At 40.4% G+C, this 24,094-nt stretch overlaps 1 protein-coding gene across 3 annotated transcripts in view; it reads right to left on the bottom strand.

The window, feature by feature from the left end:
- The window catches only part of zgc:123010 (RRM_SF domain-containing protein), a 63,434-nt gene that overhangs the window by 5,725 nt on the left and 33,615 nt on the right, over positions 1 to 24,094 (bottom strand). For all 3 annotated transcript variants that reach the window (XM_014214846.3, XM_014214864.3, XM_014214854.3), the window contains exons 7-12: positions 22,221 to 22,269; positions 22,023 to 22,113; positions 12,998 to 13,139; positions 12,695 to 12,799; positions 10,915 to 11,005; positions 8,715 to 8,748 (exon numbers count right to left, since the gene is read on the bottom strand). In XM_014214846.3, coding sequence (XP_014070321.2) covers positions 8,715 to 8,748; positions 10,915 to 11,005; positions 12,695 to 12,799; positions 12,998 to 13,139; positions 22,023 to 22,113; positions 22,221 to 22,269 — 512 coding nt within the window. The remainder of the gene's footprint in view (positions 1 to 8,714; positions 8,749 to 10,914; positions 11,006 to 12,694; positions 12,800 to 12,997; positions 13,140 to 22,022; positions 22,114 to 22,220; positions 22,270 to 24,094) is intronic.

Below are 24,094 nucleotides of genomic sequence, written 5' to 3'. Positions count from 1 at the left end.
ACCTGCTCGCCCGTCCAGCATCACTACTCTGGACGGCTCTGACTTAGAACACGTGGACAACTACAAATACCTGGGTGTCTGGTTAGACTGTAAACTCTCCTTCCAGACTCACATTAAGCATCTCCAATCCAAAATTAAACCTAGAATTGGCTTCCTATATCGCAACAAAGCATCCTTCACTCATGCTGCCAAACACACCCTCGTAAAACTGACCATCCTACCGATCCTCGACTTCGGTGATGTCATCTATAAAATAGCCTCCAACACTCTACTCAACAAACTGGATGCAGTCTATCACAGTGCCATCCGTTTTGTCACCAAAGCCCCATATACTACCCACCATTGCGACCTGTACGCTCTCGTTGGTTGGCCCTCGCTTCATACTCGTCGCCAAACCCACTGGCTACAGGTTATCTACAAGTCTCTGCTGGGTAAAGCCCCGCCTTATCTCAGCTCACTGGTCACCATAGCAGCACCCACTCGTAGCATGCGCTCCAGCAGGTATATCTCACTGGTCACCCCCAAAGCCAATTCCTCCTTTGGCCGCCTTTCCTTACAGTTCTCTGCTGCCAATGAAAAATCTGAAGCTGGAGACTCATATCTCCCTCACTAGCTTTAAGAACCAGCTGTCAGAGCAGCTCACGGATCACTGCACCTGTACATAGCCCATCTGTAAACAGCCCATCTATCTGCCTACCTCCTCCCCATACAGTATTTATCTATCCATCCTGCTCCTTTGCACCCCAGTATCTCTACTTGCACATTCACCATTCCAGTGTTTAATTGCTATATTGTAATTACTTCGCCACCATGGCCTATTTATTGCCTTAACTTACCTCATTTGCACTCACTGTATATAGACCTTTGTTTTTTGTATGTTTTGTTTATTCCATGTGTAACTGTTGTTGTATGTGTCAAATTGCTACGCTTTATCTTGGCCAGGTCGCAGTTGCAAATGAGAACTTGTTCTCAACTAGCCTACCTGGTTAAATAAAAAGGTGAAATAAAAAAAAAAATCATTGACGGAAAAATGAATTCCCAAGTTTATCAAGACATTTTGCAGGAGAATGTTAGTGTATCTGTCCGCCAATTGAAGCTCAACCGAAGTTGGGTGATGCAACAGGACAACGACCCAAAACAGAAGTAAATCAACAACAGAATGGCTTCAACAGAAGAAAATATGCCTTCTGAAGTGGCCCAGTCAGAGTCTTGACCTCAATCCGATTGAGATGCTGTGGTATGACCGAGGGCGGTTCACAAACGTTTCCCACCCTGCACTGTGAATGTTTACACGGTGTGCTCAATAAAGGCATGAAAATGTATGATTGTTTGTGTTTTATTAGTTTAAGCAGATTGTCTATTGTTGTGACCTAGATGAAGATCAGATTTTATGACCAATTTATGCAGAACTCAAGGTATTTCCAAAGGGTTCATATACTTTGCCACTGTACGTACACACGTATGTTTGTACACACCAACTCATTTCAAGGGTTTTTTATTTTTACTATTTTCTACATTGTAGAATAATAGTGAAGACATCAAAAATATGAAATAACACATATGGAATCATGTAGTAACCAAAAGTTTAACAAATCAAAATACATTTTATATTATTCAAAGTAGCCACCCTTTTCCTTGATGACAGCTTTGCACACTCCTGGCATTCTCTCAACCAGCTTCATGAGAAATGCTTTTCCAACAGTCTTGAAGGACCTCCTACATATGCTGAGCACTTATTGGCTGCTTTTCCTTCACTCTGCAGTTCAACTCATCCCAAACCATCTCAATTGGGTTGAGGTCAGGTGATTAGGCCAGGTCTTCTGATGCAGCACTGCATCACACTCCTTGGTCAAATATCCCTTACACAGCCTGGAGGTGTATTGGGTCATTGTCCTATTGAAAAACAAATTATAGTCCTACTAAACGCAAACCAGATGGAATGGCGTATCGCTGCAGAATGCTGTAGTAGCCATGCTTTTTATGTGTGCCTTGAATTGTAAATAAATCACTGACAGTGTCACCAGCAAAGCACCCTGACACCACCTCCTTCATGGTTAACAGTGGGAACCACATATGCGGAGATCATCCGTTCACCCAATCTTTGCGTCTTGCGATAGAAAAATGACATTTACCTGAATTGTTTGATATTAATAGTTAGCAATTAATGCTTAATAAACAGAAGGATATTTCTGTCCTGTTAGTGTCTGTGTTTTTATGATCTCCACTAGTTCCATGCAGCCAATCTGGGCATATGGTCACCAGAGATGGCTTGAGCTGACAAATGAGCTAAAGACTGCATTGCAAAGACAAGATGTGGTGGGTGTAACCGAGAGAGCCAGGAATTTAGAACAATTCCTCATTGTCTCTAAATCTCCCTTGCATCTGGGAAACTAAGCCAGGGTGGGGTTAAGACAACAACCCACGTGCAGATAATGACAGGATGAAGCTACTATGTGGTAGTAAACTATGTGGTAGTAAACTATGTGGTAGAGCAGGGTCACGAGGTATTATATGGTAAAGTGCAACCGGCGATACAAGAGAACATATTTGGGAGTTTTGAGAACAATGCAACTCAGGAAAACCCTAGGAGTTTTAATCTCGCGAGACACTTTATTTTATTTTAAAATATATTTATTGAATTCACGAAAGGGAGGAAGAGATGAGTAATTAAAGTGGCCTCCCTGAGAACCTGAGTTATGTTTGTTTTGACTATAATAAAAAAATATGTGTTTACCTGGTAACATAGCGTTAGACAGAAAAACAGATGTAGTGTACAGTTAAGATTGTAGAGGGCGAGTTTAATGGAAAAAAAATGTAGACTAGTGAAGGTAACAAAGGAAAGTAAGTAAAATAAGTAAGAATTTCACATTTGAATTGATTTAAGAATTGGCTGATGTATTTTCTACATTTGGCGCATTACAGGTTAATCTTAAAATAGACGTTTAATGAGTATGAAGTAAAAAGGGAATATCCAGCAGAGGCTGGTATTAAAAACAGAATAATATTGATAAGGAGGATGATGTCAACTTAATGAGTGTTGGCAGTATGTGAATGGTAATATGTTAGTGGAGTTTTTTTTATAGCACCTTGATGCGATATTTTAGTCATTTGAAAAGCTGAGGTTTCAATACACGGTTAAATAATGAGTAGAGGGATTGGGCCATGAGATTGTAAATAGATTAGCTGTGGTTGAAAGCGAGCAGGCAGTGGGACATTTGAAGCAAAGCTATGAGAAACATTTGACAGTTTCTGATTATTGTTGCTTGGTTTTATAGTTCGGTAACACCAGTGAATTTGAGAATGAAGTTAATGTATTCTAAAATTATAAAATCGGTTTAATGTAGATTGAAATGAGTATTGAATATCCAGGCTGCATCACATCCAGCCGTGATTGGGAGGGAGTACAATGGACTTACTATTATCATGTTTTGTTTGTAGTTAAAGCCTTAGGGTTGCTGATTATGATATTAGTATAGTGAAATTCAGCAGTTTTATAAAAAGGTATCTGGATGTAAAGAGGAGTTAAATAAGGCCTGACCATTTTTGTTGTTGTTTTTACCATATAGTTTCAAAAACCCACCCACACCTTATTTTTCTATCTATATATATATATATATATATATATATATATATATATATATATATATATACATATCTACACTATCATCTACACATCTATATCTATATCTATATCTATATCTATATATATATATATACATACATACATACATACATACATACATACATACATACATACGCTATGTTTGATTTATTGTGAGTGTTCTATTTCATTTGGTTTTAGTAGGGTTTACACGTGTTAGTGCCGAGGTATCTTAAAACCTGTTGGGGCTCGGGGGCAGTATTGAGAAATTTTGAAAAAAATATGTGCCCATTTTTAACTGCCTCCTACACCAGCTCAGAAGCTAGGATATGCATATTATTAACACATTCGGATAGAAAACACTCTGAATTTTCTAAAACAGTTTGAATGGTGTCTGTAAGTATAACAAAACTCATATTGCAGGCAAAAACCTGTGAAAAATAGATCAAAAAAAAATTTGAATTTTGTGACTGTACTATTTAGTGTCATTGTTTTATAGATACCATAGTGAGAAAGGATTCATTTCGCAACTCCTACGGCTTCCACTAGATGTCAACGATCTTTATAAAGTTGTTTGAAGCGTCTATGATGAACAGAGACCGGATGGCAAGGAAGAGAAGTTGACCTCCCTGGGATGTCGTCCCTTCATTATTGGCTGCACCTGCGCAATCATGTGATGCGATACATTTTTCAAAGACGTTTTTCAAGACACAGGAGAGGTCGGGTTGAAACATTACTGATGTTTCACGTTAAAAATGGCTCTAAAGATTGATGCTAAACAACGTTTGACATGTTTGAACAATGTAAATAGATTATTTTTTTTACTTTTCGCCGTGACTCCCCCCCCCCCCCCCCCCCGCTACTTTTTAGTAGCCTACCGAAGCGCTAACAACATGGAACAACTTGGAGTTATTTGGACATCAATTATGAACTTTGTTGAAAGAAACCACATTTGCAGTGGACCTGGGATGCGTGGAATTGCCAATGGATGAAGAGAATCAAAGGTAAGGGAATATTGACAATAGTAATTTTGATATTACATGGGTACAAGATGGTGCTAACCTGTATAGCCTAGCCTATTGTTCTTAGCACAGCACCCGGTTTATTGCAAATTGTGATTTCCCAGTAAAGTTATTTTGAAATCTGGCATTGCAGTAGCATTTACGAAATGTTAAACTATGAATATTTGAATGACAATAATATAATTTACCAATGTTATCGAATAGTAATTTTGTGATTTGTAACGTTGTTCACCGGAAGCATTTGAGAGAAGAAAAAAAATCTGATTTTCACCGCTTCGGTAAAATGCTGTTTTTGGATATAAATATGAACTTGATGGAACAAAAAATGCATGTATTGTGTAACATAATGTCTTAGGAGTGTCATCTGAGGAAGATTGTCAAAGGTTGGTGCATAATTCTAGCTGGTTATCCGCTTATGGTGACGCCTGTCTTTGAATTGACAAAACATTACACACAGCTATTTTCAATGTACTCTCCTAACATAACCTAACTTTATGCTTTCGCCGTAAAGCCTCTTTGAAATCGGACAATGTGGTTGGATTTAGGAGATGTTTATCTTTCAAATTGTGAGAAATAGTTGATTGTTTGAGAAATTGAAATTATTAGATTCTTGCAGTTTTTGAATTTCCCGCCCTGGTCTCTTGACAATGAATCCCGATATCGGGATAAGATCCCCAACAGGGGCACAAGTTTTTATTTTCTCAGTTTTACTTGAACACGCAAATGATTTTGATTAAAAAAAAATTTACTGAAGAAACTTAGTGTAAACCTGGGATACGAAATGTATGAAATGTTTAGATAATTGGTCTAATAGAGAAAGTAAAACTTATTTGAAGAGTTTGAATAACCTCTGACCTTCCTAGTGTGGTTTAATCGCCCTCACTGGAATGCCGAGAGACATTGGATGGTGATTTAAAAGGTAATTTATAATACTGATAATTACGGAGAAGTTATATAACTAATAGGACCACGAGAAGGATAGACCTGTCTCTAGTCTATTTTTACTATGAAGTTATGGGTACAAATGTTTTTTGGGAGTTATTAAGGGAAGTAATTTGTATTTTAAATTTGTAGTATTGTTTTTACACAGTCACTATGTGAATCGTGTCAAAATGGGGGAATTATCAGTCTTTTGAGGGTTTTGGGTTGAAGTTTACACACCGAGTGATATATAGAAATGTATTGAGCGATGTATGAAGGTGTTTGTCCTGTTTTGTTTTGATAAATCTCACCAGATTGGGGTAATTTCCTGGTTGGGATAATCTGGGAAACTAAAACAGGGTGGGGTTAAGAAGACAACCCACGTGCCGATACCGACAGGATGAAGCCAGAGTGGCTTATGATGCTCCTTGGTCTGCATGGGGGGGGGGTGAACCAACCATGACTGAGCATTGTTAGTGTCAGCTATATATAGTACTCTGCATTTGTGTAAAGGTTAGGTTACTCGGTCCAACACTCAAGGGTGGGGTGGATCAACTAGCCTCATTATTGCAATAATTAATCGATATTAAATGAAGATGATTGTTTGAAGAAATTACCAAATATCTCTCAGTACTAAATTTCCACGACAGTCTCACAAAGACACAGCGGTTGGAACCAAAAATCTCAAATTTGGACTCAGACCAAAGGACAGATCTCCACCAGTCTAATGTCCATTGCTTGTGTTTCTTGGCCAAAGCAAGTCTCTTCTTATTGGTGTCCTTTAGTAGTAGTTTCTTTGCAGCAATTCAACCATGAAGGCCTGATTAACACAGTCTCCTCTAAACAGTTGATGTTGAGATGTGTGTGTTACTTAAACTCTGTGAAGCATTTATTTGGGCTGCAATCTGAGGTGCAGTTAAAAGTAATGAACTTATCCTCTGCAACAGAGGTAATTCTGGGTCTTCCTTTCCTGTGGCGGTACTCATGAGAGCCAGTTTCATCATAGCGCTTGGTGGTTTTTGTTACTGCACTTGAAGAAACTTTCAAAGTTCTTTACATTTTCCGAATTGACTGAGCTTCATGTCTTAAAGTAATGCTGAACTGTCATCTCTCTTTGCTTATTTGAGCAGTTCTTGCCATAATATGGATTTGGTCTTTTACCAAATAGGGCTATCTTCTGTATACCCCCCTACCTTGTCACAACACAACTGATTGGCTCAAATGCATTAAGGAGAAAATAAAATTCCACAAATTAAGTTAACAAGGCACACCTGTTAATTGAAATGCATTCCAGGTGACTCCCTCATGAAGCTGGTTGAGAGAATGCCAAGAGTGACTACATTGAAGAATCTCAAACATAAAATATATTTAGATTTGTTTAACAATTTTTTGGTTACAACATGATTACATGTGTTATGTCATTGTTTTGATGTCTTCACTAATATTCTACAATGTAGAAAATGGTTTTCTTTTAAAAGCAACCCTGGAATGAGTAGGTGTCCAAACCTTTGACAGGTGCTATATACACTACCGTTCAAAAGTTTGGGGTTACTTAGAAATTCCCTTGTTTTTGAAAGAAAAGCAACTTTTTTGTCCATTTAATATAACGTCAAATTGATCAGAAATACAGTGTAGACAGAAATACAGAAATTACTATTGTTGCTGGAAAATGCTGATTTTTTTTTATGGAATATCTACATAGGCGTAGGCCCATTATCAGCAACCATCACTCCTGTGTTCCAATGGCATGTTGTGTTAGCAAGTTTATCATTTTAAAAGGCTAATTGATTAGAAAACCCTTTTGCAATTATGTTAGCACAGCTGAAAACCGTTCTGATTAAAGAAGCAATAAAACTGGCCTTCTTTAGACTAGTTGAGTATCTGGAGCATCAGCATTTGTGGGTTCAATTACAGGCTCAAAATGGCCAGAAACAAAATAACTTTCTACTGAAACAGTCTATTCTTGTTCTGAGAAATTAAGGCTGTTCCATGCGAGAAATTGACAAGAAACTGAAGAACTGGTACAACGCTGTGTCCTACTCCCTTCACAGAACAGCACAAACTGGTTCTAACCAGAATAGAAATAGTGGGAGGCCCTGGTGCACAACTGAGCAAGAGGACAAGTACATTAGAGTGTTAAGTTTGAGAAACAGATGCCTCACAAGTCCTCAACTGGCAGCTTCATTAAATAGTACCCGCAAAACACGACTCCGGGATGCTGGCCTTCTAGGCAGAGTTGCAAAGAAAAAGCCATATCTCAGACTGGACTATAAAAAGAAAAGATTAAGTTGGGCAAAAGAACACAGACAATAGACAGAGGAAGATTGGAAAAAAGTGTTATGGACAGACGAATCTAAGTTTGAGGTGTTCGGATCACAAAGAACAACATTCGTGAGACGCCGAAAAAATGAAGATGCTGGAGTAGTGCTTGACGCCATCTGTCATGCATGGTGGAGGCAATGTGATGGTCTGGGGGTGCTTTGGTGGTGGTAAAGTGGTAGATTTGTACAGGGTAAAAGGGATCTTGAAGGAGGAAGGCCATCACTCCATTTTGCAACCCCATGCCATTTTGCAACCCTGTGGACAGCGCTTAAATTGGAGCCAATTTCCTCCTACAACAGGACAATGACCCAAAGCACAGCTCCAAACTATGCAATAACTATTAAGGGAAGTAGCAGTCAGCTGGTATTCTGTCTATAATGGAGTGGCCAGCACAGTCACCAGATCTCAACCCTATTGAGCAGTGGTGGAAGCAGCTTGACTGTATGGTATGTAAGAAGTGCCCATCAAGTCAATCCAACTTGTGGGAGGTGCTTCAGGAAGCATGGGGTGAAATCGCTTCAGATTACCTCAACAAATTGACAACTAGAATGCCAAAGATCTGCAAGGCTGTAATTGCTGCAAATAGAGGATTCTTTGATGAAAGAAAAGTTATGACAATTATTATTTCAATTAAAAATCATTCTTTATAACCTGGTCAACATCTGGACTATATTTCCTATTCATTTTGGTACTCATTTCAGGTATGTTTTCATGGAAAACAAGGTCTTTTTTAAGTGACACCAACATTTTGAACGGTTATATATATATATATATATATATATATTTTTTTTTTAAATCAGGGGCAATGACCCCTTTAGGGTAAATATGATTGGCTAATATCCACCTACCCTGGCAGGCCCAATGAGGAGTCCTGGCTCACCACTGAGGAGAGGGAATACAAATTAATTATATCACATTCAAAAAAACATTTATGTGCAACCTTCACATTCCAGAGCATGTTGTGTTGTTTTCCTTCCCAGTCATTGAAATTAGACTCATTCCTGACATTGCTGCCCTCTAGGGTTTAGATGAGAAATTGCATATACTGGCACAGCCTGGATGGTGGGTGGGTAGTGTTTGTGTGTGTGTGCCTGCATAAGAAAAAGCAGCTAGCAAGGTACTGCTCCGTGTCAGGTGACATTTGCAGTGTAGCTCTATAGAAGGTTCTATTTATACCCATAAGTGTCCAGATAGCCATGCTCTTTGAAATGTTTGATTCCGTCTCAAATGTAAAGTAATTAGTGGATTCAAATAAAGTATTTAAAATGTGTGTGTGAGCACATCGTAACTAGGGCTTTTGTGGTGACCGTATTACTGCCACACCAGCAGTCATGACCGCAGTAAAATTCCACGTGACCGTTGAGTCATGGTAATCTCCTCTTATGCACTCTGGACATGCGTTGGTAATACCCAACTCACTAACAACTGTCAGGTCACTAATGGAAAGTTCTGTATCAGAGGTGTGGGGGGGCTGCCTTAATCGACGTCCATGTCGTCGGCACCCGGGGACCAGCACTTATAAAGGGTGTTAACTGCTCAAGGGCAGATTTTTCCACTTTGCCAGCTCGGGGATTCGAACCAGCAACCTTTCGGTTACTGGGTCTTAACAGTTAGGCTACCTGCCGCCCCAGGCTAATGGCCTGGTACTCAGGGCTCTATTGTCCCTCTAACTGCTCTGACATCAATGCAAAAGGAATCGAAAATGACAAACTCATCAAAACAGTATGTTCTTTTAAAACTCGCCTCACTGTGATGATCAATTTGAAGATAGAAGTTCAACAACTGTTTGAAACTGAGTGTAAAACATGGTTGTTGTGGATGTTGTTTCAAAGCCTAACAACGAAATGGACAGTGCTTTCTAAGATGATTAATTCAAAACACCCAGACACATAAGCCTATTAGCTGAAGTCAACCACAAAAAATTAAAATAACTATTGTGTCGTTATACAACACAGCCTACCGCATTTCACGCACGTCAGAAAAACAAAAAAAGACACGATTTAAGATGTCTTTGGTACATAATAGCCTATACTTCAAAATTAAACAAATTCTAGTAATAGCCTTTGAGCGTGGACCGTATTATTATGCATACTGGATGGACCTTATGCTACGCGCCAAATTTTTTATCCATGAGTCTGCGCCTAGGCGATGCTTGTATTTTCATAATTAATAGGCTGACACATTCCTTTTAGCTACAGAATCTCTCACCACTGTGTTTCCATCTCCTTCTCCATTCCTTTCTCCAGCGTGCAGAGAAAAGTGCTGTCAACAGTTTAATGAAATATGTTTTGTTGTGAAAATGTTACTATCGATGGTCCAGAACAGCCTCCAGAAGAGGCTGCATGCTCCTCCAACGGTGGTTAAGGCGTGGAGTGAAATAACCGACAGGATTGAAAAACGAACCGGCTATTCGATTGCATATGGATGACGTCGTTATTCCCCTGCCCATTTGATAAATGGGCCCTTCTAAATTAAAACAAATTTAAAATATTAGTAAAGACAAGAACAAATTGAGAATATCAAAAATAAGATCACTTTATGAGAGACCATTGTGTGCAGGCTGAGACAAGGAACAGAGCAAGCTTTTTTTCCTCTCAAACCATCAATAGCTTATAGTCGCATCATGCAGCCCATATGTTTTGATTTCTAAGACAGTCTAAAGTTTGTATCATTTACAACTATAGTTGACAAATAACTCTAAATCTAACATATAGGACCTGTTTCAAATTATAGGCTCTTTTTCCCCATTCCAATGCAAGTGCATTTCTATTTTATTCAGCTAAGTTCAACTATATTATTTTAACTATAAAATCCTATATCATAATGATTCTTTAGACCTACCTAAAATAAATATTTATTGTGGTGTATATTAAATTGATTTAAATGTAGATGTTCGAAAGGCATGCATCAATGGCTCGTGTGCATGGAGGCCTGGAAATGCTAATCATGTTTATCCTAATTAAGATCAATTACCGTGAGACCAGCAGTCTTTTGCATGACAATAACCAGCTGACAAAATGCCATGACCGCCACAGCCCTAGTCCTCACCCCTAGAAGCCTCAGGTGAAGCCAGTACAGCCTGTACAGTGGTGAATCTCTCCAGCAGCAACACACTCTGCATCTCCTCAAAACCAAGATCCTAGAGAGAGCGAGAAAAGGAGGGAGAGAGAGAGAGAGAGCGAGAGTCAGGAGACAAGACTACGGATCCATCCCTTCAGTCAAGTGGCTTCCGCTCCTTGTCTGCTTTGAGAGTGATTGGAGAGTTAAATGCAAACTTATGAATGCAGCACAACGCTTTCCCCTGTCCTGTGTTTTCAGATCAGTGCAGATGTAGGAAACCACTTTAGACTATTGAGATGCACCCTAAAACTCATAAGGACAAACAGTGCATGAACAGTGTAACACCCCTAGATGTTACACAATTTTGTTGTAGCCCTGAACTAACTCACCTGATCACCTATTCAATGGCTTGATGATTAGTTAACAAGTTGAATCAAATGTGATGTAGTTAAAATACATGCAACGGCTGGGGGCCCCAGAGGAGAGTTGAAAACCTGACCTAAACTCCAAACTCCAGTCTTCCTGTCCTTAGCTGCTTATCATGAAGGAAAGGAAACGAGGGAATTAGCCAATTTAGTAGATCTGGAACATAACCATACGCTGCCATTTCACATACGTATTTTGTTACCATGGACAGCACATCAGCACGTGTGTACGCAGGATTGAATTGTGTGTGTGTGTGTGTATGTATTAATATTTGATGTAGTACTCTGAAGTTGAAGAGGCTGTGCGCGTGCGAGCGAGCGGCTGAATCCAAAAATCACTCCCTTCTCCTTCACCTCGCCCCTACACTTAAGCGTTCACGTGCGCCTCCGCCATATGCACAAGTGTCCAAAGCTGAGGGAGTGGAAATTATCAAGGGTGTAGGGGATAATTAGACCCTCCGGCAGCCACTTTGGCCAGGCCAGCAAGGCTGCAGGCTCCAGAGCGAAGTGCTATCCTGACACACAATTTGATTTAAAAAAAGAATGGAGAGGTGTGCCTAATTATATGTCCCGTGCATTTTTTTATGTCTGATTTCCAGAGTTGACACCTGTAACAGATTAAATGCCTCCAAAATTAAATGTTTAAAGGCCCTGTGCAGTAACAAATGTGATGTTCCTGTGTTTCACATAATTCCACACGATGAGGTTGGAATAATATGTGAAAATTATGATGTCCTTTGAGTGTAAGAGCTGTTTGAAAAGACCGCCTGAGATTTCAGTGTGTAGTGGTGGGATAGAGTTTTGCCTTGCCTGGTGCAATCATCAGGGGAATCAGTTACTAGACCAGTAAGAAAGACAGTTTCAAACCTCTCTGCTAATAACAGATAATTTTCAGTTTCCTCCCCCCCACTCAGACCCCTCCCAGATAGTTCTAGCAGAATTCTTGCTTGAGAAATTGCTCTTTGCTAAGAAGCAATTTTAGTTTTTTACCATTTTGATAGAAAACAATCACAGTACTTAATTGTTAAAGAAATTATTTGATAGAGACAAAAGTCCAATGCAGGTGTTTTTAACTGCTACTGACGTTAACATCTTGTAAAAGAACAGGGTTGATTTGTTAATTAGAATTTCATGCTTGTTTTATTATTTAAGTGGAACATGAATTGTATCATTCAAGCCACGAGTGAGTCCCGAAGGTGATGGGTTAATTGATCCCCTCACCGCTCTCTGGAAGTCACCCTCTTGAGTTTCGTCAGCAACAGAGGGCCCTCCAAGAGAGTTGGTAGGGGCAAGGTGGTGGCTTGGGATTCACCAAGAGTGTGTGAGTGAGCAAGCGTGTGTACCATAAGCTGTAAGACTTTGCAGTTGAAGAGATCAATGACGGCCTCCTCACAGTCTTCATCCAGCTTCAGCACCTGTTCCATGGCTTTCTCCGCCTCACTGTACCTCTACAAACACACACCCATGCACGCGCAGACACACGTACGGACGCACAAGTTTAGAGAGAAAGACAAAAGGCCGGCATAAAAATTATAGAACTGATGAAAAACCAGTAAATGCAGAATATGCGTCCTATAGAATAGATTAAAATACATGACGATAGAATAGGACAGGTCAGAACATGAGTGATGTAATCTGTGGCCCACCTTCATGCCAATGAGTGCGCTGCCCTTGCGGAAGTGTCCTTTAGGCCAGGCAGCTGCCAGCTGGATGGACTGCTCAGCATCAGACAGGGCCTGTGGGTACTGCTCCAAACAGCTATAACAGTACGACCGGTTCCCAAAGAACCTGGAGATATAGACAGACAGAGGAGAAATTGTTGTTATTTATCAATGTCATATGAACTTGTGCCAATGTATTGATGTCGGCTATATAATAAGCGTATTGGCATTAGAGGTCAGGTTGCAAAGGGAGAGTATATTACTTGAAACTTTCAAAGTTTATCAGTAAACTGCCAGAATTTGGGTAACTTTACATTTTATCAGTTGACATCTAGTGGCCTTTTTGGGAAGTTCAGAATCTCTGGCCATCTGACCTTATCACGTAAAATATTCAAAATAATCAAATATGATTTTAAAATAAATAAAGACAAAGCTGCAAAACATTATCCTAAACATAAACCATGAACTTAGTGAACACCATTGGTGTTTAATATCAGGGTTTCAGCATGAAATTCCCTTAATATTTGTATTTCAAATTTTTATTGGTTTTACTATTTCGAAATAGGTCTTTGTTCTTAATGTTTTGGCGCATAAAGTGGTAGTAGTTGTGAAAAAAAGTCAATAGTTTCAAGCGTTGCAGAGATAATTGAAAATGCCACTGATTAGAAGCTTTTTTTCCATTAATTAGATTTATCGCTTGAACCATATGGTCTATCCACTAAACTCATAATATTGACACAAATACATATATACACTGCTCAAAAAAATAAAGGGAACACTAAAATAACACATCCTAGATCTGAATGAATGAAAAAAATCTTATTAAATACTTTTTTCTTTACATAGTTGAATGTGCTGACAACAATATCACAAAAATAATCAATGGAAATCCAATTCATCAACCCATGGAGGTCTGGATTTGGAGTTGCACTCAAAATTAAAGTGGAAAACCACACTACAGGCTGATCCAACTTTGATGTAATGTCCTTAAAACAAGTCAAAATGAGGCTCAGTAGTGTGTGTGGCCTCCACGTGCCTGGGCATGCTCCTGATGAGGTGGCGGATGGTCTCCTGAGGGATCTCCTCCCAGACCTGGACTAAAGCATCCGCCAACTCCTGGACAGTCTGTGGTGCAACGTGGTGTTGGTGGATGGAGCGAGACATGATGTCCCAGATGTGCTCAATTGGATTCAGGTCCGGGGAACAGGCAGGCCAGTCCATAGCATCAATGCCTTCCTCTTGGAGGAACTGCTGACACACTCCAGCCACATGAGGTCTAGCATTGTCTTGCATTAGGAGGAACCCAGGGCCAACCGCACCAGCATATGGTCTCACAAGGGGTCTGAGGATCACATCTCGGTACCTAATGGCAGTCAGGCTACCTCTGGCGAGCACATGGAGGGCTGTGCGGCCCCCCAAAGAAATGCCACCCCACACCATGACTGACCCACCGCCAAACCGGTCATGCTGGAGGATGTTGCAGGCAGCAGAACGTTCTCCACGGCGTCTCCAGACTGTCACATGTGCTCAGTGTGAACCTGCTTTCATCTGTGAAGAGCATAGGGCGCCAGTGGCGAATTTGCCAATCGGTGTTCTCTGGCAAATGACAAACATCCTGCACGGTGTTAGGCTGTAAGCACAACCCCCACCTGTGGACGTCGGGCCCTCATACCACCCTCATGGAGTCTGTTTCTGACCGTTTGAGTAGACACATGCACATTTGTGGCCTGCTGGAGGTAATTTTGCAGGGCTCTGGCAGTGCTCCTCCTGCTCCTCCTTGCACAAAGGTCGAGGTAGCGGTCCTGCTGCTGGGTTGTTGCCCTCCTACGGCCTCCTCCACGTCTCCTGATGTACTGGCCTGTCTCCTGGTAGCGCCTCCATGCTCTGGACACTACGCTGACAGACACAGCAAACCTTCTTGACACAGCTCGCATTGATGTGCCATCCTGGATGAGCTGCACTACCTGAGCCACTTGTGTGGGTTGTAGACTCCGTCTCATGCTACCACTAGAGTGAAAGCACCGCCAGCATTCAAGTGACCAAAACATCAACCAGGAAGCATAGGAACTGAGAAGTGGTCTGTGGTTACCACCTGCAGAACCACTCCTTTATTGGGGTGTCTTGCTAATTGCCTATAATTTCAATCTGTTGTCTATTTGATTTTAGATCTCTCCAACATGGCGCCTAGTCTTTATCGCAAAGCCTATTTTTCTGGGCGCAGAACTCAGATTATTACAAAGTGTGATTTCCCAGTAAAGTTATTTTTAAATCTGGCAATGCGGTTGCGTTCACGAGATGTTAATCTATAATTCTTTGAATGACAATATAATATTTTACCAATGTTTTCCAATAGTAATTATTTAATTTGTGCTGATTGACTGGCGGTATTGGAGGGAAAATATTTCCTCAACATCAACGCCATAGTAAAACGCTGTTTTTGGATATAAATATGAACTTGATAGAACAAAAAATGCATGTATTGTCTAACAATGTCCTAGGAGTGTCATCTGATGAAGATTGTCAAAGGTTAGTGCATAATTTTAGCTGGTTTTCTGCTTTTGGTGACGCCTGTCTTTGCATTGACAAAACATTACACACAGCTATTTTCAATGTACTGTCCTAAAATAATCTAACTTTATGCTTTCGCCGTAAAGCCTTTTTGAAAATCGGACAACGTGGTTAGATTAAGGAGATGTTTATCTTTCAAAGGGTGTAAGATAATTCAATTTTCTCAGAACATACAACTATGACATTTAATTGTTTTCAAATTTGGCACCCTTGATATTTCACCTGCTGTTGATAGGGTGTACCAGGGGTGGGACATACATACGCGCGTGTGTGTGTGTGTGTTGTATGTATGTATGTATACATAGGAATATTTTGACTTAGGGATGCCACCAGTTAGATAAAATACGGAAAGGTTCCGTATTGCACTGACAGGAAAAACGTTTTGTTTTCGAGATGATAGTTTCCGGATTCTACCATAATAATGACCTAAGGCTTGTATTTCTGTGTGTTATTATGTTATAATTAAGTCTATGATCTGATATAGCAGTCTGAGCGGTGGTAGGCAGCAGCAGGCTCGCAAGCGTTCATTCAAACAGCACTTTTGTGCGTTTGCTAGCAGCCCTTCGTAATGCATTGCGCTGTTCATGACTTCAAGCCTGTCAACTCCCAAGATTAGGCTGGTGTAACCGATGTGAAATGGCTAGCTAGTTAGCCGGGTGCGCGCTAATAGCGTTTCAAACGTCACTCGCTCTGAGACTTGTAGTTGTTTCCCCTTGCTCTGCATGGGTAACGCTGCTTCGAGGGTGGCTGTTGTCGATGTGTTCCTGGTTCGAGCCCAGGTAGGAGTGAGGAGAGGGACGGAAGCTATACTGTTACACTGGCAATACTAAAGTGCCTATAAGAACATCCAATAGTCAAAGGTATATGAAATACAAATCGTAGAGAGAGAAATAGTCCTATAATTCCTTTAATAACTACAACCTAAAACTTCTTACCTGGGAATATTGAAGACTCATGTTAAAAGGAACCACCAGCTTTCATATGTTCTCATGTTCTGAGCAAGGAACTTAAACGTTAGCTTTTTTTTAATTTCTTTTTTACATGGCACATAGCGCACTTTAAACCAAATTGAACATGTTTCAGTATTTATTTGAGGCTAAATTGATTTTATTGATGTATTAAATTAAGTTAAAGTAAGTGTTCATTCAGTATTGTTGTAATTGTCATTATTACAAATAAATACATATTTATAAAAAATAAAAAATAAAATTTCGGCCGATTAATTGGCAGCTGCTTTTTTTGGTCCTCCAATAATCGGTATCGGCGTTGAAAAATCATAATCGGTCAACCTCTAGTATATACACATATATAGATGTGTGTGTGTGTGTGTGTGTGTGTGTGTGTGTGTGTGTGTGTGTGTGTGTGTGTGTGTGTGATACACACACACGTGCGTATACACATTATTACACACATTAGCATTAACGCTGGTGTGACAGACGTGCAGATGATGTGCATGTAGAGATACTGGGGTGCGAAAGAGCAAGAAAAAAAAACAATACGGGATAAGGCAGTTGGGTGTGCCATTTACAGATTGGCTGAGTACAGGTACAGTGATCAGTAAGCTGCTCTGACAGCTGATGCTTAAAGTTAGGGAGGGATATAAGTGTCCAACTTCAGCGATTTTTGCAATTCATTCCAGTCATTGGCAGCAGAAAACTGGAAGGAAATGCGGCCAAAGGAAGTTGGCTTTGGGGGTGACCAGTGAAATATACCTGCTGGAGCGCGTGCTACGGGTGGGTGTTGCTATGGTGACCAGTGAGCTGAGATAAGGCAGAGCTTTACCTAGCAAAGACATACAGTTGAAGTCAGAAGTTCACATACACTTAGGTTGGAGTCACTAAAGCTCATTTGTGAACCACTCCACAAATGTCTTGTTAACAAACTATAGTTTTGGCAAGTCGGTTAGGACATCTACTTTGTGCATGACAAGTCATTTTTCCAACAGTTGTTTACAGGGAGATTATTCACTGTATCACAATTCCAGTGGGTCAGAAGTTTACATACACTAAGTTGACTGTGCCTTTAAACAGCTTGGAAAATTCCAGAAAATTATGTCATGGCTTTAGGAGCTTCTGATATCATTTGAGTCAATTGGAGGTGTACCTGTGGATGTATTTCACGGCCTACCTTCAAACTCAGTGCCACTTTGCTTGACATCATGGGAAAAATCTAAAGGAAATCAGCCAAGACTTAAGAAAACATTCGTAGACCTCATCCTTGGGAGCAATTTCCAAACGCCTGAATGTACCAGGTTGATCTGTACAAACCATAGTACGCAAGTATAAACACCATGGGACCACGCAGCCGTCATACCGCTCAGAAAGGAGACGCGTTCTTTCTCCTAGAGATGAACGTACTTTGGTGCGAAAAGTGCAAATCAATCCCAGAACAGCAGCAAAGGACCTTGTGAAGATGCTGGAGGAAACGGGTACAAAAGTATCTATATCCACAGTAAAACAAGTCCTATATCAACATAACCTGAAAGGCCACTCAGCAAGGAAGAAGCCACTGCTCCAAAACCACCATAAAAAAGCCAGACTACGGTTTGCAACTGCACTTGGGGACAAAGATCGTACTTTTTGCAGACATGTCCTTTGGTCTGATGAAACAAAAATAGAACTGTTTGGCCATAATGACCATTGTTATGTTTGGAGGAAAAAGGGGGAGGCTTGCAAGCGAAGAACACCAACCTCAACCGTGAAGCACGGGGGTGGCAGCATCATGTTGTGGGGGTGCTTTGCTGCAGGAGGAACTGCTGCACTTCACAAAATAGATGGCATCATGAAGAAGGGAAATTACGTGGATATATTGAAGCAACATCAAGACATCAGTCAGGAAGTTGAAGCTTGGTCTGCCAAATGGAAAATGACCCCAAGCATACTTCCAAAGTTGTGGCAAAATGGCTTAAGGACACAAAGTCAAGGTATTGGAGTGGCCATCAAAGTCCTGACCTCAATACCATAGAAAATCTGTGGGCAGAACTGAAAAAACGTGTGCGAGCAAGGAGGCCTACAAACCTGACTCAGTTGCACCAGCTCTGTCAAGAGGAATGGGCCAAAATTCTGTAGAACTGTAGATGACCTGGAGCCAGCCAATGAGAGCATACAGGTCGCAGTGTTAGGTGGTATATGGGGCTTTGGTGACAAAACAGATGGCACTGTGATAGACTACATCCAATATGCTGAGTAGAGTGTTGGAGGCTATTTTGTAAATGATATCGCCGAAGTCAAGAATCGGTAGGATAGTCAAGTGTGATGAACATGCACCTGTGGCATGGTCATTAAGACACTAACAGCTTACAATGAAGGTCACAGTTGTGAAAACCTAGGACACTAAAGAGGCCTTCCTACTGAAAAACACCAAAAGAAAGATGCCCAGGGTCCCTGCTCATCTGCGTGAACGTGCCTTAGGCATGGTGCAAGGAGGCATGAGGACTGCTGATGTGGCCAGGGCATTAAACTGCAATGTCCGTACTGTGAGACGCTTAAGACAGCGCTACAGGGAGACAGGACGGACAGCTGATCGTTCTCGCAGTGGCAGACCATGTGTAACACCTGCACAGGATCGGTACATCCGAACATCACATCTGCGGGATAGGTAAAGGATTGCAACAACTGCCCGAGTTACACCAGGAACAATCCCTCCATCAGTGCTCAAACCGTCCGCAATAGGCTGAGAGGCTGGACTGAGGGCTTGTAGGTCTGTTGTAAGGCAGGTCCTCACCAAACATCACCGGCAACAACGTCGCCTATGGGCACAAACCCACCGTCGCTGGACCAGACAGGACTGGCAAAAATTGCTGAGTTTTGTCTCACCAGGGATGATGGTCAGACTCGTGTTTATCGTCGAAGGAATGAGCGTTACACCGAGGCACTTGCAGCTGCCTTGGTGGAAGAGTGGGGTAAAATCTCACAGCAAGAACTGTCAAATCTGGTGCAGTCCATGAGGATATGCACTGCAGTACTTAATGCAGCTGGTGGCCAGACCAGATACTGACTTATTTTTGACACCCCCTTTGTTCAGGGACACATTATTCCATTTCTGTTAGTCATATGTCTGTGGAACTTGTTCAGTTTATATGTCTCAGTTGTTGAATCTTATGTTCATACAAATATTTACACGTTAAGTTTGCTGAAAATAAACGCAGTTGACCGTGTGAGGAACGTTTCTTTTTTTGCTGAGATATATATAGATATATTTAAAAAAATGACCGAAGTTAACAGGTTTATGGAAATCTATGTTAATTACCAAAATTACAGGAGATCCTGGAAACTTTGGTAAATTACCAGTAGCTTTGCAACCCTAGGTCATGCGGTAGTGAGTAGTGCTGAGCGATGTGCTTCTTGAGGTCATATTTCGGTTACATTATTAAAAATAATCACGATTTTCAATTTCAGTTATTATATATTTTTAAAATGCACTATGCATTGTGGGTTGAATGCTGTAACACAGAATAAAACAATTAATAAAAGTCCCATGATGGTAGTGACTGTCCATGACTGCTTATCACTTATTAACATGACTTTAATATTTCAGTTGTGTATATGAAATTTGTTTTATTTGACTACTATTATTTCATTTAAGTCGTCAACTAATCTATTGAGCTGCTGCCTATGCGGTCTGATAAAATTACTATTTTAGTAGTTCTTAAAATAAGGCATACTTTTATGACTGCTTAATACCAATAGCTCGAAGCAACTACGCTCTAATCACGCATTCTTCTTCATAGCAGGCGTAAAAGAAACTGACAAGTAGCCGCGCAATGGATTATGGTCATTGTAGTTAATTATCACGTTTTCTGCACTAAACTACGTAGAACATTGGCCTGTTGGAAACTACAACACCATACTACATTCGCACAGTTTGGGCACGATCGGATTTATCTCTAGAGAAACCACAGCGCAATGTGCACATTGAGCTCACTTAAAAAGAAAATAAATGGAATTCAGTGATGTCAGTGAATTAGTTGTTTAAAAAAATTAAAAAATGACCGGCATTTCAGTTAACTTCTTTGAGATCTGGGGGCAGTATTGAGTAGCTTGGATGAATAAGGTGCCTGCTACTCAGGCCCAGAAGCTAGGATATGCATATTATTAGTAGATTTGGATAGAAAACACTCTGAAGTTTAAAACTGTTTGAATGATGTCTGAGTATACCAGAACTCATATGGCTGGCAAAAACCTGAGAAAAATCCAACCAGGAAGTGGGAAATCTGAGGTTTGTAGTTTTTCAAGTGATTGCCTATCCAATAAACAGTGTCTGTGGGGTCATATTGCACTTCCTAAGGCTTCCACTAGATGTCAACAGTCTTTAGAATGTTTTTTCAGGCTTCTACTGTGAAAGGGGAGAGAATAAGAGCTATTGGAATCAGGTGTCTGGAAAAATGGCTTGAGCTCAGTCATGCGCACGGCCGTGAGAGCGAGCTGAGTTCCTTTTCATTTCTGAAGATAAAGGAATTGTCCGGTTGGAATATTATTGAAGATTTATGGTAAAAACATCCTAAAGATTGATTCTATACATCGTTTGACATGTTTCAACAAACTGTAATGCAACTTTTTGACTTTGTCTGGACTTAGTGCATTCGCCTTCTGCATTTGGAATAGTGAACTGAACGCGCAAACAAAAAGGAGGTATTTGGACATAAATACTGACTTTATCGAAACAAAACGAACATTTATTGTGGAACTGGGATTCCTGGGAGTGCATTCCGATGAAGATCAAAGGTAAGTGAATATTTATAATGCCATTTCTGACTTTTGTTGACACCACAACATGGCGGGTATCTGTATGGCTTGTTTTGGTGTCTGAGCGCTGTACTCAGATTATCGCATGGTGTGCTTTTGCCGTAAAGCTTTTTTGAAATCTGACACAGCGGTTGCATTAAGGAGAAGTGTATCTTTAATTCTATGTAAAACACTTGTATCTTATATCAACGTTTATGATGAGTATGTCTGTAAATTGATGTGGCTTCCTGCAAAAATCACTGGATGTTTTAGAGGCAAACATTACTGAACATTACGCAACAATGTAAACTGAGATTTTTGGATATAAATATGAACTTTATCGAACAAAACATACATGTATTGTGTAACATGAAGTCCTATGAGTGCCATCTGATGAAGATCAAAGGTTAGTGATTAATTTGATCTCCATTTCTGCTTTTTGTGACTCCTCTCTTTGGCTGGAAAATGGCTGTATGTTTTTTTGTGACTAGGTGCTGACCAAACAATCATATGGTGTGCTTTCGCCGTAAAGTCTTTTTGAAATCTGACACTGGCTGGATTAACAAGAAGTTAAGCTTTAAAATGGTGTATGATACTTGTATGTTTGAGGAATTTGAATTATTACGCTAGCGTCCCACATATGCCAGAGAGGTTAATCGCTCAGCACTAATACTGAGTGATATAATGTAGCTATACAACATGTAATGGTGTGATATTACCTGTAATCCTTTGGGTTGTATCTGATGGCTTCTGTAAACATACTGACTGCCTGAGAATACTGGCCCTCCTGGACCAGCTTGATCCCTTTTTCTACAGGACACACACAGTCAGAGGCTAAAGTATACAAACAAAATCTGAGCATGTTTGCACAGCAAGTTGTGTGTTCGAGTGTAACCTGAATGGACATAGACACTCACCTGTCAACAAGGCACTTCTCTTAGTCACAGCATCTGTTGTTTCATTCACCTAGACCAAAACCAGAGAAATAATTTATAATCAAACAAATTGTTGATCACTTCCGACTCAGCGACACGAGTGACCGTGCTCTAGCCTGCACACTTAGGCAGCCGTGTGTGTGTGTGTGTGTGTGGGCGCGCGCGCGAGAGAGACTATATGAGGTAAAACTCTAAAATATTCCTAAGAACTGTTTATCATGCCTTCCATGTCCAGAATTCACCTCGCCTTAGGGAGGACATTGAACCTGCACAGCCAACAACTAGCCATCAACACTAGTGGAGACCGAGGCTAAATGTAACGCTTTTTGGCTTTTGCTTACTTATGAAAATATTGTTTGTATAAGAATATTAATAATCTTACATTACACGCTGTAACAACGTTTCTAGGACATACCAGTCGTTTACAAAGTAAACCGAGTGGCTGAAGTTAAATTGTACAATTCACCCATAGGTGGGGTGAAATCTAACAGGCTGCAGGGCAGTGTTAATTTCGTCAACAATAACGATGACAAAAATTAAGATTAGAAATTACTTTATTTTAGTTGACTAAAATGTAACGAGACGAGAATTCCACATGAGACTAATGGACATTCAATTTGACATGAGGCTCCTTTCCATCATTAGCATGCATGGCTTTGCAGACTAATGCAGTCCTCTTATTGGCGGATAATGTATTTCGGTTGCTCGGGCTGATTGAGAGGGAGAGCTGGGTCTGCACACACACACACACACACACACCCCCGACAGAGAGCTCCAAGGTCGTCACTTCAATCACTCTTTTGAACTGATGTGCAGCAATGGCACTTCAAATTGTAATTTATCACAATTAGAAACAATAAATGTGTTTGATAATCTTTGTTTTCATATAGGCAATTTTTCCTCTGATCACATCACAAGCTCTATTTTGCTGTGTGCTTTTATTTATCTTTGTTGCCGCTCACGCGGTCCAAATGAGAGTTGCAGTCGCTTTTTTATATATTGGAAAAGCTAATGCTATTTGCTGGCGTTGTTGGAAAGCTCAGATTATCCTCTTCTTACGCCATTGGTTATGGTAGGAAATTCTGAGCTGTAAACATTTTAACCTGTAGCCAAGGCTTATAGCCATATAGTTAATTATGGCTGGCATTGGTTACAATCTGCCACAATAGCAATATTGCTAGGGGGATAGTAGGCCGAGTTGGACAAGGTTATCTGAATGTACACGATGGAAGCTAGAGGTAAATATCAATAATTTAAATGGGGGGGGGGAGGGGGTTCACCGGCTATTGTGACTAAAACTAGACAACAATTTTGCAGAGTTGAAGTCAACTGATAATGACTAAAATGTGAAATGATTAAAATGTGACTAAGACAAAAGGTATTTGAGGATTACAACAAAGACTAAATCTATATCTAAAATAGCTGCGCCAGGGATAAATGTGAAAGCACAAAAAGAGAACCATTTTTTTTTTTACACTCCAAAAACAAACATTCATATGAACGAAAACTTAAACAACTCATCTGCCCAGACCCGCATGCTCACACCCCAATCTCTAGTGCCTGCATTATTGTTTGCGACTTGGCAATAAATTGTAACAATTTATTTCTCGGTCACCCATGCCATTTCAAACCTAAATTTTATTAGTAACATGCGCTGAATACAACCGGTGTAGACCTCAGTGAAATTCTTACTTACGAGCCCCTAACCAACACTGCAATTAAAAAAATATATGGATAAGAATAAGAGATAAAAGTAACAAGTAATAAAGAGGAGCAGTAAAATAACAATATATACAGGGGGGTGCCGGTACAGAGTGAATGTGCAGGGGCACCGGTTAGTTGAGGTAGTATGTACA

Source organism: Salmo salar, chromosome 01 (assembly GCF_965601325.2).
Source record: "Salmo salar chromosome 01, fSalSal1, whole genome shotgun sequence".
Taxonomy (NCBI): domain Eukaryota; kingdom Metazoa; phylum Chordata; class Actinopteri; order Salmoniformes; family Salmonidae; genus Salmo; species Salmo salar.
This window is presented reverse-complemented; position numbering and strand designations above follow the sequence as displayed.